General features: G+C 45.3%; 1 protein-coding gene and 1 long non-coding RNA gene across 5 annotated transcripts in view; one reads left to right on the top strand and one right to left on the bottom strand.

The window, feature by feature from the left end:
- Nucleotides 1-18,111, top strand: part of LOC119181236 (uncharacterized) — a 30,201-nt gene that overhangs the window by 5,262 nt on the left and 6,828 nt on the right. The window contains exons 3-15 of one of the 3 annotated variants that reach the window (XM_037432431.2): nt 120-326; nt 902-1,021; nt 1,975-2,172; nt 2,909-3,093; nt 4,851-4,978; nt 6,769-6,908; nt 8,329-8,521; nt 9,870-9,942; nt 10,880-12,336; nt 13,003-13,349; nt 13,596-13,777; nt 16,221-16,268; nt 16,382-16,498. In XM_037432431.2, coding sequence (XP_037288328.2) covers nt 150-326; nt 902-1,021; nt 1,975-2,172; nt 2,909-3,093; nt 4,851-4,978; nt 6,769-6,908; nt 8,329-8,521; nt 9,870-9,942; nt 10,880-12,336; nt 13,003-13,349; nt 13,596-13,777; nt 16,221-16,268; nt 16,382-16,498 — 3,365 coding nt within the window. In that variant the 5' untranslated portion in view covers nt 120-149. Of the gene's footprint in view, nt 1-116; nt 327-901; nt 1,022-1,974; nt 2,173-2,908; nt 3,094-4,850; nt 4,979-6,768; nt 6,909-8,328; nt 8,522-9,869; nt 9,943-10,879; nt 12,337-13,002; nt 13,350-13,595; nt 13,778-16,220; nt 16,269-16,381; nt 16,499-18,111 lie in introns of all 3 variants that reach the window. The other 2 variants (XM_037432432.2, XM_037432430.2) reach the window with 2 other exon arrangements.
- Nucleotides 1,848-18,111, bottom strand: part of LOC142774606 (uncharacterized) — a 28,398-nt gene continuing 12,134 nt past the window's right edge. The window contains exons 2-5 of one of the 2 annotated variants that reach the window (XR_012886460.1): nt 8,277-8,477; nt 4,804-4,922; nt 3,893-4,093; nt 1,848-2,210 (exon numbers count right to left, since the gene is read on the bottom strand). This is a non-coding gene — a long non-coding RNA (uncharacterized LOC142774606). The remainder of the gene's footprint in view (nt 2,211-3,892; nt 4,094-4,803; nt 4,923-8,276; nt 8,478-18,111) is intronic. The other variant, XR_012886461.1, reaches the window with a different exon arrangement.

Here is an 18,111-nt window from a genome sequence, read left to right as displayed (position 1 = left end):
TGCTTGAGACTTCCATTCTTTGCTTTCTACGTTGACTTGTTTTTTAGTTGGGCAGTTGTGAAATTGTAATAGGCCCGACTCAGCATCTCTTTTGTTGCCCGGCCCCCCCCCTAAAGCAGGGTCCCAGTGCTGGCAGGGCATGGCACACCATGGCAGCCATAAGCGGGCCAACCACGTCAGCAGCAGCAGTCGCCGACGGGAATGTGCCCTGCTGCAGCGGCTCATCACGCTGCCCAGAGCCGACCCCCGTGGTGACACCGGTCGTGCCGGCCCCAATTAGAGCTGGTGGGGGCCATGGGGACCAGAGGCTTGTCACGGCAGCTAGGGTAATGCTCATCCTATCACCATAGGTATGGTGCGCATGTGCAATAGTACTGCACGCATGTACTATTGCAAGCCAGCCCCTAACATAATAGCAAGGAGGTGGCACTGCAATGAACCTTCGTCTCCCCTGAAAGAAAAAGCAACACATGCCTATGCCCACCACAGATCTGGTGTGACGTCACTACAACCTTCGTTGCCTTTCATATAGAGCTATGTCTGTGCTGGAAGTGCTTGTGATGGGCTTCGATCAGTAGAATGAGCATTTGGGTACACTTTGCTAGTGAATTAAAATATATTCTCTAAACATTTGCTGTGTCCGACCGTTCGTGTGGAGTGTCCTTGTATACAGATGAAACCCACAAGAGACTTGTTATGGCCTTGAAATTCAATGGCACCACCCCTTTAAGAAAGTGATAACAACAAATGAGGAGGGCTCTAAAATGAAATAAATGTATGGCAGTACGCTATTGTAAAGGTGTATTTTAGTGCCTTCTAAAGCACAGCTACCACATGAGGGCCTTAAAGCATTTAATCCCTCAGGTTTTATTGGTACTAATTTCCTGTTCGTATTTGCCAGGACGGCGACTTCAAAAAGATCCGCCGGCTGCTGCAGAAGCACAGGGTCAACGTCAATGCCCGTGACCCATCTACAGGGAACACGGCTCTTATGGTGGCATCTTTGGTCCAAGACCCCGATGTAAGTGCTGAGGTTGTCGGATGTTTTTTTGCCTTGCGGATACTTTTCATATTTAGAAAGTACAGCTGCGGAGGCCACGTCTGTGTAGATGGCATGACCAGTTGGTTTTCGCTCTGTGGGGCGACACCTTGAGGCAGTTTCGAGTTCTGACATCTTGTTCCAGGAGTACGTGCGACCTAGTTGTCAGGCTGGCCAAATAAAGGGCGTGTTGACAGTCTTTTGTGCACTGCTTGTGGCTGCTGCAAAACACTTGAGCATCTCATAATGCACTGTCTCGCATTTGCTACGCAGCTGGCTTAGCTGACTAAGGGATATGAATTCCTGGGTCTTCAGTGCACGACCCTATACGATTACTTCCTTCCGAGAGGTTGTGCTTCCCAACGCGACCAGGCCCATCGAGCTCTACTTACTTTTATGGACCAAACAGATCAGGCCACCCAATTATAGTTGAATTTTTAAATTATTTTTTTTATACTTGTCTAAGTCTGTCATTTTCTCTTTACTTCCCTCCCTTCTTTGCTCTTTCTCCCCTCTTATCTTCCTTTCTTCTGTTTTTCCCCCCCTCCCGAAAGAGTGAGCGAGCGTTGTGCCCCTCCAGGTAACAGTTGCCAGCTTGCTCTCTCCCTCTTTTCTCTGTGTCCTTGTGTATCCGTGTATGCAAATAAAAAAAGAACAATAATAATTGGCTCAATTACTGATCAGCAGTGTTTTCTGGCCACATGGTGAAATAGTGTTGTGGTTTCCCTTCAAAGCGTGGGACGAATGCCTGTAACAGTGCTCGTACTTGACATATTCTACATATTCCTAAAGGTCATGCAACGGTCTGTTCACAAGGCGATAAACTCTTTTAATGAGGCGATTTGATTATTACTTGGTAAAGCGTTGCAAGGTCCCTATAACCCTTCAGATGCCCCTGAGAAGGTTTGCCTCACAGTTGGGACTTGTTCTTTCAGGCCATGAGTGAGCTGCTGCAGCACGGGGCCGACCCGACGCTGCACAGCTACACGGGCCAGAACTGCCTCGACTCACTGCCGGCCTCCCTGGTGCACCTGGTGCTAGGCTTTCCCGACTACTTGCTCAAGGAGAGCCCCCACCGAAGCAACGAGGAGCGACGGCTCCTGCTCGCAGCGTGGAGTGGCCAGCGGGACGATGTGAGAGCCTTTTTCGACCTTGTGGAAAACACTTTCACCTGGAAATGCATGCGTAAACATTCTTTCACGTCCTGAGAAAAAGAAACATTGTCCATGTTTGATTTTCTGGGCTCTTTAGATACCACGAGATTGTCTGGAAAAATACCTATGCTCTTTTAATGCCCTTGAGTTGTCCAATTGCCACAGCCACATCTCAAACACCTCTCAAGGCATGCCTGTACATATTGTTTGGGTGTTTTAGTGCTATACTCTGTAGGGGAAAAATTTTTTGTATGCTCTTTTGCAATACGTTGTGTAGGCTTTGTCACATGACACATCTGAAATGCTGTGAAGCTGTCTTTTAGGCACCACTATGGTTTGCAACTGGATTGGCACTTGAGAGGCCAAGTGTCCCAGTGAACCGGGAAGTGGCAGATTGGCCGCACTCACTAACCGGTTAAATTTACACGCAAAAATTCAGAACCACATAAATAATACATATTGTCTGAGATTACCAATTAGTCGAGTGCGCATTACTGAGGCTTTACTGTATCTGAAATGGTCAAGAAGTGCTTGACGTCATGAAAATGAGTAAGCACTGTTGGGTGGAGCAATTATCTCTGTGGGAAGGACAGCCATGGCTGTAGGCAAAACTCATTTTTTTCTTAGGTCATAGTCCCGCCTCTCCACACATAATTAAACTTGCTCTCTCTCTCTTTGCACTAGTAGAAGTTAAATGCGACTCTTTCCTGGCTAGGTCCAACAACTGCTGACCCAGACAGGAAACGGGGGTCTGGACATCAACTGCACTAACGCGGAAGGTTCCACACCGCTGGTGCTCGTCTGCCGGGACCTGGCCAACTTCCAGGAACTCGCCGCTGGAAATGTGCTACGCTCATACGACCCTCTGGGCGTGATACGAGTTCTGCTTGACCATGGAATGTGAGTGGCTGTTATCGGCATTGACCAAACAAGTAATTGTTACACCTCTACACGTGTGTGAAAAATTAGTACATGAAAATAAAGGTCTCTCACTAAACAGAAATCTCCGACGCAGAATTGCTGCCTAAATGGAAAAAATGTCTTTAATATGATTGGTTTTGTATGTGCAACCCTGTTCTCTTGTATCTCTTGTGTTTGTATCTGCAACCCTGTTCATCTCTCCGTAAACAGAACTCTCATTAAACGGAGCATACTTTTCTGGTCCCTTCAGTTTATGCTTAACGAGAGTCCACTGCATCGTTATTTTTTCTGTGGACATAGCTCAGCCCTTGAAAAGCCATTCCAGGAGTGGTTGAAGTCTAAAGTATGCATTCCAAGGATTGATTGATTGATTGATATGTGCGAGTTAACGTCCCAAAACCACAATATTATTACGAGAGATGCCGTAGTGGACGGCTCCGAAAATTTCACCCACCTGGGATTCTTTAATGTGCACCCAAATCTGAGCACACGGGCCCACAACCTTTCTGCCTCCATAGCATTCTAAAGAATAAACTATGTTTTGTAGGTGTCACTCGCACTGATTGAAACTTCAGAAAGCTTGGTTGCATTTGTGATCCATTACAAAACGGAAAAAATAGGGGACCCTTAAAGGGGAACACTGAAGGCAACTATTAAGTTGGTTGTTGAAACAGCGGTTCAGAAACCTCGTAGTGCTACTTTTGTGCCAAGGAAGTGCTCATTTTGAAATAAAATCACGTTTTAGTGGTCCGCATCGGGTCAGCGCACTTCAAATTACCTGCCTTAAGCGGAACGTGTCATGTCACTGTTGCCGTGTACAACGTTGCCCGGCTGTACTGCGTGGCCGCCGAAACTAGTGGCAGCAGAACGAAAGTAGCGAGAGCCACAGCAGCAGTAACGGCCCTTGAACAAGTTCCTGTCATAGCCTGCGAGATGGCAAGCATGCTTGGTTCAACTGGGCCCCTCTGGATGGCACGGCCTGTCCAGTGTAACAAGGCAAATATTGAGCTTTCGAACCACTCGAGCCATTCCTCATAGTAAAGTCCGGCGGTTCTTTTTCCTATTAATCAAACTGAAACGAACAGGCAGCATTTTATTATGTCTCTTGATGCACGGAAGGTTCTTTATTTAGTACAGCTAGTTCGATTACTAGGAATTAATTGCAGGCTCTAACTCTGACGTCATCGGGATCACTTTGTGAATGTCCTAATGCGGTGCATGTGTTCTCGTGCGTTTTTAATTTCTCGATAAGTAGGGCACTTCTGTTGATAATATTGTCGTTTTAGATGTGATACATTCGAGCTTTCACTCTCACGCAAATTATTTAAATTTAGTGTCTCTTTAAGATGTATTAGGTCTCCGATATTACGAGTCATACATTTGTTGAAATTGCATAATCGGAATTGCTAAAACGTGCTAATAGCTCATGTGTAGTCATATCTTTCAGCACAGAGATGTAATTGTAAAAATGTAATTGTAAAATGTAATTGAATGTGTGGAGTTTAAAGATATGCAGTTCAGGGCCTCAGTGGTCTGATGGCAGTTTTTCAAGTTGCACTGGGGCGCTCAGGCACTACAATGATTAGATGAAACATCACACTAGGGTGCCCTGGTGCGCACTGGTGCAATTTGATGAAGATGCCATGCATGCCGTAATACAAACTTTGTGGGGCTCGTAAGTGCACTTACCCATAATCTTCTTTGCTGGCTTGGTTCTTCCTTCTATGGTTGCGCAGACTCATTCACCGCGATGTCAACCACCAGGACCGGCAGGGAAGGACAGCCCTGCACTATGCCTCCCACACGTGCTGCGAGCACACAGCACCGGTCATTTCCCTCCTTCTTCAGAATGAGGCCAAAGTTGGTGAGAGCATGACACAAGCTGAGAAGCATTTTCTCGTTACGTGACGGTCCCTTCAGCATATGTGTCTGCAATTAGTATACACTCCGAGCAAACTTGTCATCATTGCCTGTGGAGCCAATGACATCTAAAAGGCGTCTCTGAGATGTCGTGGCACTTCTTTCAATGCTGTGCTGAAAGATCGGCTAACTCTAAACATTACTTCTTCAGTGAGTCTTTTCGCAGATGACTGCGTAATTTATCGGGCAATTAAGGGACATTCAGACGTTCTAGATTTGCAGGCTGATATGGATCGGGTTCAGGAATGGTGTGAGACTTGGGGCATGGCGTTAAACGTTAACAAATGCAAGTACATGCATGTTAACCGACACAGCACTAGTATCAGGTCGTATCATATTAATAATGTTCTTCTCGAAATAGTAAATTCTTATAAGTATCTAGGTATCCACATAACTTCTACATTGTCTTGGAAGACACCCATTGAATATATTGCAGGTAAAGCTAATAGCATGTTGGGTTACCTTCGAAGAAATTTTAATCAGGCACCCGTTTCCTTGAAACTCTTACTCTACAAAGTATTGGTACGTAGCAGATTAGAATATGCAGCATCTGTTTGGGACCCTGATCATGACTCGCTTATCTATGAATTAGAACGAGTGCAGAATCGGGCAGCGCGTTTCATCCTTTCAAATTACCATCGCACCTCGAGCGTCACATCAATGAAAACTACACTAGCATTACCCCTACTGTCTCTTCGCAGGAAAGTGTCTCGGCTATGTATATTCCATAAAATTTACTTCACCAATCCGTTACTCAGAAGCAGATTATTGGCCCAACCAACTTACGTTTCCACTCGCATTGATCATCGCCATAAAGTAGGACTTCCTTTAGCGCACACCAAGTGTTTTCATGATTCATTTGTGCCAAAAACATCTGTATGCTGGAATCATCTTCCTTGTGATATTGTTGGTATAAAAGATGCTGCCTTATTTAAAATTGCCGTCACTAATTTTATTTGTACGTAGCCTCAGTTCAACCCTGTAGCAAGCGACGATTGCAATTTTTCTGTTGTTGTATTTTGCTTTGTATGCTGTACATGTATGTATGTACCCACTCCCCTCTGTAATGCCCTCGGGCCTTGAGGGTAACTGAATAAATAAATAAATAAATAAATAAATAAATAAATAAATAAATAAATAAATAAATAAATAAACTGTTCTGCATGATTGGTGTTTTTAGAGAGCGTAAAAAAATAAAAAAGACAGGAACATGGTAGGTGAATGTTGGAGTGGTTTCCAGAAGAACTAGTGTGGGACCACCTGACTGTACTGGTTTGTGGTGGAAAACACTGGGCTGTGTTGAAAGTGCACATTGTTTAAGATCTCCGTGCAAGCACATGCAAATGTCACTCGGCAATGCTTCTTGCGTAACAGTAGACCTCTAAACACTGAGCCATCAACCAAGGTTCTTGGAAAAGCCTGATGATAGTGAATTATAGCTTGGCTTGGCGATGCGTTTACAGTAGGGAGACGCTACCGTAAGACAGATTACAAAGAACACAGTTTAACAGAGCGAACGCCTGTCCCGTCTTCTGCATAGCCTGTCCTTTGTAGTGTCTCTCTAGCGTAAGCGCATCGCCAAGCCAGGCCGAACCAACTAGCCCATTACATCACATTACTAAATTTTAGACATAGCCCGAGATTACGATTTTGCCAATTTTAAGGGCCACCGTTACTACTGCTGTGGCACTTTCACTGTAATGCTCAGAGGGCTGCATTGTTTGTACTTTGCAGATATCAAGGACAAGCATGGCTTCTCGCCCCTTCATTTTGCAAGCCAAGCTGGTTCGGTGGACGCCATACAACTTCTGCTAGATGCCGGGGCTGATCCTAGCGCTACAGGCCTTGGAGGCATTGCACCTCTCCATCTTGCTGTGAGTTGAAAAGCTTTCATTTTTGCATGGAAGCAGGTTGTCACACGTCGCTGCCATCAGTCTATTACAACAAGTCGATTCCACGAGAGATTAAACATACGTGTCTGCTTGACATCTTTGTTTTGTAGGTTTTTTTTTTTGTTACAGAGCCCAAAATTTTATTGCCTGAAAACATTTCGAGCCAGCCAAATAACATTGAAGGTGGTGGCACGAACGTCCCGCAGTTACTTACCACAGCATTTAAAAAAATTTGCGGCTGAATTTACGACAAACTAAAAGCGTTATATTGATTTTTTTTTCTTTTATTAAGCATCACAATGAATTACTTCCATGCTTTTTCGACACTATCCACAAAAAAGGAAACATGACAAAATTTCAAACACGGCCCAAATCAGCAAAGTTTCCAAAGTTTGATGCATTATGCACCATGTTGTGTTTAACTGTTCATAAAAAAAAACTTGAAAAAAGTGTCATGTATTTAGCAAAGTCTGAAATATTCTTGCAATAACTTGTCTTCCTATAATCACATAAAGGAAAAAAAAGAGTAGTTAAGTAAAGAGTTCTTTCACAAAATAAAATAAAAAGAATACTATAGTACCAATTTGAACAAATGTTTTGGATGGAAGTTCGCTTATGCAAGTCAAACATGACTGCAGCATTACGCTGCCTGCATAGATTTTGTTCACAAAATATCGCTGGCCAAAGTGGCTTGGGCCTAGCGTGCTCACTTCAATGCCTTTACTTGTCACCTTACAATCTGCATTGTACAGTCAAACCTGATTATATTGAAGTTGCATCTTACACAAAAATAAGTTCGTTATAACGAAGTATGATTGTACATAAATCTGCAGTTTCAATTATTTTACTACAGCCCACAACTTCCCTCCAGTAGGTTGTCTTTAATGTTTTTAAGAGAAACATATTCTCACATTTTATTTGTGTTTATATAGTGTGTGCTTGTGGAAGGCTCCGGCTCACTATAATGCTAGTGTGTACACAGTTTGCTGCCTACAACTTCAACTTGCTCTTCCTTTATTCATATGCAGCCAAATTGGACTAGATGGTAATTATAGTATGAAATAATTTCTAGGCAAATTCAAAAGCAACATTGCAGAAATCATTTCTGACCAAAATAGCGGTAGCATAACTGGCAGTACAATGCATTGATTCATTCGGTTGTGATATTTTTGATATTTCGGAACTTAAAATTCATGCCGAAGTTTATACATGATCAAACACCAATATTTTGAGTATTTGCACAGGCCTACTCAGTGTGTTACCAGAACCCATCGGTGACTCAATGGGACTTAACGACAACAATCCACGAAGTTCAACAAGTTTGCTGTGGGGAGATCACATGCCTCGCACCTTTTGTGGTGTTCCCCACTGTTACCACACGAGGTGGCATCGGTCTTTGCAGGCGTCAGCTGGCAAGATAGCTGCAGTGCGGCTGCTCCTGGAGCGCGGCGCTGACGTGCTGAGCTTTGCCCAGGACGGCAAGTCGCCCCTCTGCTGTGCGGGAAGCACCGATGTGTACAGTGTGCTGAGGAGAGCTGTGGAGAGTGCCCTCTGCGAGAGGGCAGACAAGCTTCGGCTCACACCTCTGGAGCACGGTGAGCACGTTTTCATTCCACAGAAAAATTCAACATAGAGGTTTCACGAATGCAGCTCTGGTACATAAAGGCGAAAATGCACAGCGTATTTACATGATTTTAAGTCAACTAGAATGTAGGTCTACACCCCTAAAATTGCACGACAAAAAAGGAGGGGAAGGGGGAGCACGGGCACATATTTAAAAATTTTTATTTACAACATCCTCAAAAAACCAAAACGAATTCCTGTGTGCCATGGTGGCTTCACAGCAGTTCTGGCAAGCTGTGCAGAAAAGCTAGATTTGCGGAAATACACAGAGATCATTTTGAGCAAGACTTCGCAGCCGAAACTAGTTCTCAATTCTAGGTCGACCTGCAATCGTGTAAATGTGGTAGGTCAATAAGTAACCAAATGGATCAACGTTTTGAAACCAAGGTGCTCATCCTGAAAAAATATAAGATTGGTGTGTTTTAACCGTTTCTGTAACAGGTAGCTGACAAGATCACTGACGCAGTAAGTATTCTATGTTGCACTCGATTTAGATTTTATTTCTTTATACTGCATGACTGAGCTGTGTACCATTGTTTGAAAGGTCATTTAGGTGAAAACTTTGGGTGCCTCACCAAACGCGAAAGCTGACTATCGGCATCTCGTGGTGTCAGCTCAACTGATGCAAAAAAATCATCATGTGACGTCGCATGATGACGTCGTCACATGATATCATTGCTTATTCAAATGCGGGTCATCAAGGAGGAATCGCAAAACTGCATTAGGTGCAAAGAGCTTTCAGAGCAGCAGGATGGGTGAAATGAATACATCGCCCTGCCGCGGTGGTCTAGTGGCTAAGGTACTCGGCTCCTGACCCGCAGGTTGCGGGACCGAATCCTGGCTGCGGCGGCTGCATTTTCGATTGAGGCGAAAATGCTGTATGTCCATGTGTCCAGCTTTGGGTGCACGTTAAAGAACCCCAGGTGGTCGAAATTTCCGGAGCCCTCCACTACGGCGTCTCTCATAATGATATGGTGGTGGTTTTAGGACGTTGAACCCCACACATCAATCAAACGAGATCAATACATCGACTCAGGAGAAAAACAAGAAGACGGTTTTTACCTTCGAGTTGCCTTAGCCGAATGCATAGAAGAACCTGTGAGTGTTTCTATTCAACTTACATCAGTCTTGAACTTGCCTTTGTGTCTATACCTATGCTGATAGATAGCGAGTTGGGTCACTTAAGTTGCATGACCACAATGTGGACCTAATGAAGCTATTATACTGCCGTGCAGTTGTTCTGAGATGTCTGTAAAGTGACAGTTGTTAGACGTTATTCACAAAGGAATCCAAGCGAACGCTCCTCTTTTGTAAATGCAGAAAAAAGAAAGCTGGGTCAACTCATATTGCACTCGAGAAATGTTTCTGCTCCTGGAGAACAGAGCTCCCCTGGGTAAGACTCTTTCCCATCTTGAACTTGAACCTTTGCACCATTATAGGGCTTAATTGTTTCCTAGACAAATGCAACTGTCTATTTCATGCCAGCAACTCTTTTAAATTGAATTTCTATAAATAATTTACCCTTTGTGACACTCATTATGATCAACTGTTCGTAAGTGCATGGATATTACATAACTTCATGACATGGTTCTGGAGACCAAATTTAAGGCAAGTGGAAGTTTTGGAATGATTTGTAGAGTATTTCAAGGCAATTTATATTAAAATTCAAATAGCTATATGATTGTTTTACTGTGATTCATGCTATATTTCTTCATAAACTGAATTTGACTCACTCAAATTACATGTGATAGCTATCAGGTAGCAATTAGCATTCTTAAAAAAGTAAAAAAATATTTTTTGATCCCTCTGTTGATACACCCTATGCTTAACATCTCGTTAAACGACGTTCAGCCTTTGATAAAGTGATTGCATGTAGCAAAAATTTTAACCACAGGGAATGTCATGGAATGTTAGACAACCAGGGTGCTTAATTTACCATGAAGTCAGTGGTCATGGTCTCTTCCTTGGCAATGGTTCACAAAAACGGCAAAGATAAGCGACGTTTTCAAATGAGGATACCGTGTCACTCGTAACTAGCGAGAAACAGACGTCATAGGACTCTCAGACGAGTCTGAGTGACAGAACTTTGTGGCCTTCTGGCGTTTAACTACACAAGATTAGCGTCAAAATAAAAAGGAATGTCACAATAGTGGAACTGGTTGTGTCGCGTATTTATACGAGGCGAGGGTGTGGCACGATTCTTGAAAAAAAAATTTTTCGGAGATTCAAAGTTGGGGGTTGACTTATTAATCCGGTCTGACCTATATTCGGATTTTTACGTTATGTACATCAGTCCCCCGTGCCGTGACAGTCACTTCGCTCTTTTGCAGCAGCTCCACTGCCAAGGAGGAGGGCTCTAGTAGCAGCGACAAAGAGCCAAGCGAGCCAGAGGCCGAAGCAGGGCTGAAGACGAGAACGAGCTCACACTCCGTTCTCCGCGGAGGGGACCCGTCAATGTCGGCATTTCGTCGCTACCAGCCGCAAAACCTGCCTTCCCACCACATTCCGGGCTGGCGGCAGAAGTCGTCCCACGGGGGCTCCCACTTCATTCCCGTGCGACCGCGTGACCACTCGTCCGATGACGAGCTGCGGCACGGATGGTGTGCCGAAGGCACGCTCGACAACAACAGCTACCACCGCCAAAAGACCATGCCTTCCAACACACCCTTGGAGCTGCCCTTAGATCCACACTCCACGGTTTCCGTCGTTGTCGAGGCCAAGAATGGCATTAACTCTGCATCTGAGAGTGAGAAGAAAGTCGAGGAAAACATCCTGGAGGCACGCACGGAGAGCCCTCTTGCAGAGTCTGCTCGTACGGCAGCCTGGGTCTTCGGTGGCAGCAGTGAAAATGTGGTGCCGAAGGAGATGTATGCAAAGGTGCGGCCCAAGCATCGAGTAAGTGGAGGAGGCGGTGGCGGTGGTGGCGGTGACAGTTGCGACTCCGAATCCGGTGACGATGAACACAAGCAGTCTGCGTCGCGGAAGCGACCTTCTGCGGCAGCACAGAGGCGGAAAAAGACTCAGCACTACGCCAAGAACTACCACCTCAGCCGGCTCAAACTGCGGCCCGAATTGACAGGCCGCAGCATCCCAGACGTGGCGGCCACAGTGCCTCCCAAAACCATTTCCGCGGGGCGGCAGCAGTCGGATGTGTCGCTGGGGGCTGCGGAGGATGCCAGCCAGCCAAAGGCACCCGGGACGTCGTCCGCCATGCCAATGGCGGTGGCACCTGCGCAGCCCAAGTTTTCGCTGATCACGAAGAGTAAGGAAGGCGGCCACCTGCGACCCAATGGATCGCGCATGCCAGTGCCAAGCACCAGGGGACTAATGAGCAAGTTCCTGCCGCCGTGGGTGACGCGCGACGATGTGTCGTCGCACCTCTCGTCCGCGTCCTGGGTGTACCTGCCCTCCCTCTCCCCAGAGGAGGGTGGGGACGAGCCGCCACGGTTATCGCTGCCACGAAAGGAGGAAGCACCCGATGTGACCAAGCCCAACGAACCTGTGGCGGCGGCACCGGCGGCACCATCGACGTCATCTACAGCGGCGGCGAAATCAGTCCGTCCCGAGGGAACACACACGTTGACCTGTGGCAAGCGGGGGAGCAGCGGTGGGACAGAGGGTTCTGCATTCCACACGGTCAGCGCCAAGGGGAAAGGTTCGGCGGCTTGTCAGCACGCGCCACCGGAGCAGCCACGTGCGCCCGTGCCGCCGCTGCCCAAAAACCTCCACGACATCCCTGCATTTCCTTCGGGACCCCCGTTTCCCTGGATCAAGGGAAAGCTCATTGGTATGTCTTCACTCTCGGTTGATGGATTAACACTTTTAAGTCTGTGTGAAAGCACTATGGTCAAACATAATGAGAAATAAAACAAATTGGTGGTTATAAGGAATTAAGTAGTGAATAAATTTGCCTTTTATATAATGCTATGGATATTATGTTGATAATAAACTTTGCTTTTAACCAACTTATTTCCCATCCGATGCGACTTTAACAACTCTTGCCCAGGTGTTGTAGTTACTATGCAATCTGTAAAAATAGCGTGTTCTGTGAATTGATACACTGTCTAGCTTGTCATACAATAATTCTGGCTGTTTATGTCTGCCATGTTTGCCTTTAACATTATCATAATCTAAGCCTTTCACATGTTCTTCAGTGACAGGCGTGCACATATAGTTCGGCAGCACTAGGCATATATGATGATGACTGTAGGGTGTACACTATACCACTGCGAATGCTTGCCGTTGTTCGAGTTTCACTCAGTGTCAATGCTAGTACATTTAACCATAAAGTGTGGCAGTGTAGATTTTCCCTGGATGAGTGGTTTTATGGCATAGCATACATGTGGTTATTTCGAATATTTTGAAATTTTGGGTAATCCAAGTTCATATCAAAATGAATTCAAATACTATAATAAGACTAACCGGGGCTTATTCTGACACGCTGTGCTCACAGGCAAAGGAGCGTTCGGCCTGGTATGGTGCGGCCTGCGCAAGTCCGGTGGGGAGCTGGTGGCCGTCAAGCAGTTTCAGCTGGGTGGGGCCGACGTGCTGTCGGCCGTGCAGTTAGAGGTCGACATTCTGCAATCGCTCAAACACCCCAACATCGTCGGCTTCCTTGGCGTGCAGCAGGAAGAGGCACTCGTCAACTTGTTTCTCGAATTTGTCTCTGGTGGTAGCCTCGCCGCCAACCTGGCCCAGTTTGGAGCCTTCCCCGAGACGGTGGTACGTCGATACGGACGACAGCTCCTCCAGGCTTTAGCCTATCTGCACCAGCGGAATGTCATCCATCGAGACATTAAGGTATGCGTGTTTTTCTTTTCAAGCGAAGCTTTTCATGTGTGTCAGAGTTTAATGGCAGTGGCATTGCTTGTGAAAAACACGTCACCAATGAATGTGCAAAATCGCGGGTATACACAAATGCTGCCCTTAAAGGTGTGCTCGTCACGCGAGTATTTGTGCGCACCGTGCTTGAAATTTTGCTGAATAAATCTTGGGTCAGAATGAGTTGAGTGTGCCAACTAATGCCCACGTCTGTCTCCTTGGCAGGGTAATAACGTCATGGTTTGTCCCGGAACGGGCACCATTAAGCTCATCGACTTTGGGTGCGCCACCTTTGAGCCTTCGTCCGCAGACTGTGAGGGACTGGTGGCCAGTGCCAGGGGCACGCCCTACTGGATGGCACCGGAGGTGATCTGCCAGGAAGAGTGCTCGCACAAGTCAGACGTCTGGTACGTTGTCTGCCCCTGAATGCATCACTGTCGCTGTTGCGAAAGGTGACCAAGTGGCTAGCTCTTGTTATGGTACCCTTGTCAAGCGGGAATTTGGGAGACCTTTGAAAGGCCTTTCAACTATTAGTCTATGGACTCGGTTGTCAAGCACGAGTTGCTACACGGGTGGTATTGAAGGTTGTTGAGTCAATGGTCGACCAAGTCAACAGAGCCTCTATTACAGTCAAACCCCTTAATAAAAGACACTGATATAAAAGTCAAATGGGTATAAGTGACACCAGTGTGCCTGCTATAAAATTGGGTTTCATAAGAAAATGCATATGTGGTACTCTGCCAATAAGAGACCAGAATTGCCGCCTGGTGCATGTCTCTCATGAAGGGGTTCAACTGAAGTTCAACAAAGCGGAAACAGCGTGAATTCGCCCTCTTGTTTCGCAGTGGGCTCCTACTCGGATTCTAACAAAAATTTAAAGTATAATAGTTATGCATCAAAAGCAGTAAATATGTGAGCATTGTAAATTATTTAATGACATTTTTGCCACTTCAGAGTAGGAGCAGTTTGAACGTTTCAGCAAAGGGGATGTGCTTGTCTTCATAGTGTTGTCCCACAGTGTCTCACTTCAGTTTCGCTGCTCAACAACTTAAATACTAAACATGTATTCATTATTCTATATAAACAATTTATTGAAATGATTAAACGAACTACCAGAAATTTTTGTGCATTTCAGTGGATTTATACAATAGTCGACGTCTCTTTCCTGAACCCTCAAGGGACCACGAAAACTTCCGGAAAAACGAATGGAAGCAAAAACACACAAATAGGTATTTTTCGCTGACAGACTGGGTCGTGGCAGGAGTACAGGTTTCTCATTTCAATTCAACAATTCCATCGTTTAGGTGGCTCTGAAAAGAGCTGAAAGAAAAGGAAAAAAATCCAACGTGGCTGGCACTCCGCATTTGTAAACATTCAGGGGCAAAAAAAAAAAAAAGTTGCTTATTTTTGTTCGCACAGCGTTCCACTTGCCCCCGATGATGTCTGCCTCAATTTGAGTTGACGTCTTGCTGTCACTGTACACCGATGACGATGTCGGTGATCACGTCAGCTATGGGCTCGTTTGCTGTGTAGGCACTGCCTCTTCAATCTTGGTGTCTAAGTCGTCGGAATCCTCCGCAACTTGAGGAATGATTTTGTCATCGGTCAATTCCGCACACAGCTCGAGGTGTTTGTCAGTGTCCGCGAAGCCCTCAAAGGTTATCCCGGCTGGAATCGAAACACCGGCAATGTGCAGATCGTCGAAGGCAACGTCCACGGGGGGAAGTTCGTCCCACACGCTGTCCACTTAGAGTGAAACGGCCGTCTCTGCGTCTAGTATGAAGCTCCTGTGGTGAAAACAGTTCCAGAGGGTCTGTTGTGTAACAGCTTTCCACGAGTCCGCAAGCATGCCGACGGCAGACCATAAAGTCAACAGCGTAGCTTTTCCAACCGTCGCAGCACAGGCTGTACAGCCCCATGCGGCCCAAGCTACGGCTGGCAACGGATTGGCATGCGCTGGATTGCGGCATTTTCGATTTCGAGAGTACGGCAGTCGTGGTGTGGTGCTATAACAGTTCCAAGGTCAAAAAAAAAAGCAAAATGGCAGCGTCGATAGTGGCTTTAATTCTGTGGTTAGCAATAGTCCGAAAAATGGGATGGCAAATGCTATAAACATCTCGAAATTCGGACTTTATAATACATTGACTCTATGTGGAACTTGACGATGCCACAGATGAGTTCGGGAAATCGGGCATGTCTGGAATTTCGGGCATCCAAGAAATCGGATGTCGACTGTATTTAACTTTCGCCAACATGTAAACTAAGGTAAAGATGTACGGTGTCACACAATTTTTTTCATTAAACGCCTTAACCAATCCATAGCCGTTCGGACCATCCAGTCAATAGAGCTGTGGCGTTTGGATGGTCATGGAGAGGATAATCTGTTAGAAGTACCCATGTGACCAGTATTAGATGCAAGCACATAAAGCCAACCCCTTGTACTTCCAACCGGATCATGGTAATTAACAGATTTATGAAGGAACAAGTTCTCCTTGGTGGGTACTAAACTGATGTTTTGCTGTGATACACCTTCTAGGAATATAAAAGCACTGTGGTGTCATGCCTTTAAAACTTGCACGTTTTATTCTCTGTCTCGATCAATATTCTTTATCTTAATAATGTTAAATAACCCACGTTCGTTCATATTGAGCATTTTTTTAAGGCGTCATTGCACCTAAAGCCAGTATAAAACGAGGCGTTTTTTGTTTTTCGTAGTACTTGTTATTTCACCATAGTATATATAGCTCGTTTTTTGCTTGCAAACTGTTCTGAAGTCGAGGAGCTTTAAACATCTGAGTGCATTGTGAAGTTGCACCGGTTGATCGTCTCTGCTTTTCCGTTTTCCTTCAGGAGCGTCGGTTGTACTGTGATCGAGATGTTCCAGACAAAGCCTCCTTGGTGAGTAAACGAAGTGCGATAGTATGTCACGTGAGGCCACTCTTGCTTGCCAAGAACCTTATTTGTGGTTCGGGGCTCGAGTTTCAGTTCTTAAAGGAAGCTTCAATTTGCAGGTACGAGCTTTCTCCCTTAGCTGCAGCCTTTGCCATCGGACAGGGTACGAGCGACCCCAAATTTCCGGACCAGATCAGTTCTGATGCTCGAGACTTCATTCTCACCTGCCTCAAGAGGCAAGTTTTAAATTTGTTCATTGTACATACATACGATAAAGAACGGCTATTTTGGATAGTTTGTTGAATTGCATGTTATTAATGGTTGCAGTGCTCGTGTTGCCCATCTTTGCCTTTCCGTTCCTCGCATTCCGTCGTACTTTTCTTTCAGCACTTTCATGCTCACCCTGCACCCCTCATAATGTGCATACGTGCATGTCATATAAACTCAAACCTTGATATATAACGAACCCAGATATAACAAAAGATCGGTTATAACAGAGTAAATTAAAAATTGTTTTGCAGTAGACATAGTGTTTGGAATATATTTTTATGATGATATTTCGAACATAACTTATTTTCGTGTACGATGCAGCCTTATTATATTGAGGTTAGTGTGTGTGTGAGGAGCATGTAATTGAGTACTGTTGCGATAAAACATGCACTTTGAAAACTGGCTAAGCTAGAGATGGTGAAAAGTGGAGTGGCTATGCTCTGAGCTTTAGCTAGTATCCACCTTGGTTCCAGATGGTGCTCCTCCCGTAAATGCACCTTGTAAACAGTTTCCGTTGTCTGTATTTCATAAGATGGGACAATGCTGTGTTGGAGGTAAGCAATGCTGATCGGTGATGATTGAACTGCAAATTGGCACTTATAAAACAGAACCTGAAGGGACGAGGAAAATATGTTCCATTCAACAGGAGTTTTCCTTACCGAGAGATGAAGAGAAGTGCATTGTGCAGGAACAAAACCAATCATATCACAGACAGTTGTTCCATTCAGGCAGCAATTTTTTTTTTTTTTACAGATTTTAGTTTACAGAGAGTCTACTGCAATGCCTTTTCAAGATGTTCCTTTGTATTTCTTAGTTGCAGTTCTTATGTATGCAAGGAACACTGTAGTTAATTAGTAGTTAATATCATTTTCCTTGTTGGTCTCTCCTTACTGAGCTTGTTAATGCATTAAGGAAATTGTGTACGTTTATTGTTATAGTTCGCTTAAGCAGGATTGACAGTTGGGCTAGTTGATAAGGACTCATAATTTCGAAACAGCTCCATGAAACAAACAAACAAAAAGTGAATGGACTCTGAAATGGCTTTTTGAAGTTTTGTCAGCATTTAGGCTAGAGCAGTGGTTCTCAAATGGGGGTCTGCAGACCATAGAGGGTCCACAAAGCCATTTGTATGATTTGCAAAACCCTCACCTGCATTTTTCTTTGAGCTTGACTGTGCCACGTACTGATGAACTGTCCAAAATGAAGTGATGTGGCACGTTTGTTTGATGTTTTTGGTAGCAATAAAAGGCACCTGTTTCACGCTCCAGTTGTATTAATTTACCTACGTACGCCCCTCTGCTGCAAGGGGTCCCCCATCACTTCCAGTCCACAAGGGGTCCCCTACACATTCACGATTGAGAATCACTGGGCTAGAGCATCATCAAACCATTCGTGCCACAAGTTTAGCGACATACCTTGTACCAAGGCCGCTATGGACTATAATATCATAACCTCCTCCTCGCCACTGCCTTGCCTCCTTGACTCATGAGACGCACTAACATGGCTGGCGATCGCACAGCTCTCGTGAGCGCACTCAATTATTTGACCTTGGCACTGTCTAGACCTCCGAGGTTGCACG

This window comes from Rhipicephalus microplus, chromosome 10 (assembly GCF_043290135.1).
Source record: "Rhipicephalus microplus isolate Deutch F79 chromosome 10, USDA_Rmic, whole genome shotgun sequence".
Taxonomy (NCBI): domain Eukaryota; kingdom Metazoa; phylum Arthropoda; class Arachnida; order Ixodida; family Ixodidae; genus Rhipicephalus; species Rhipicephalus microplus.
Note: the sequence above shows the minus strand (reverse complement) of the source record. Positions and strands in the feature narration are given on the sequence as shown.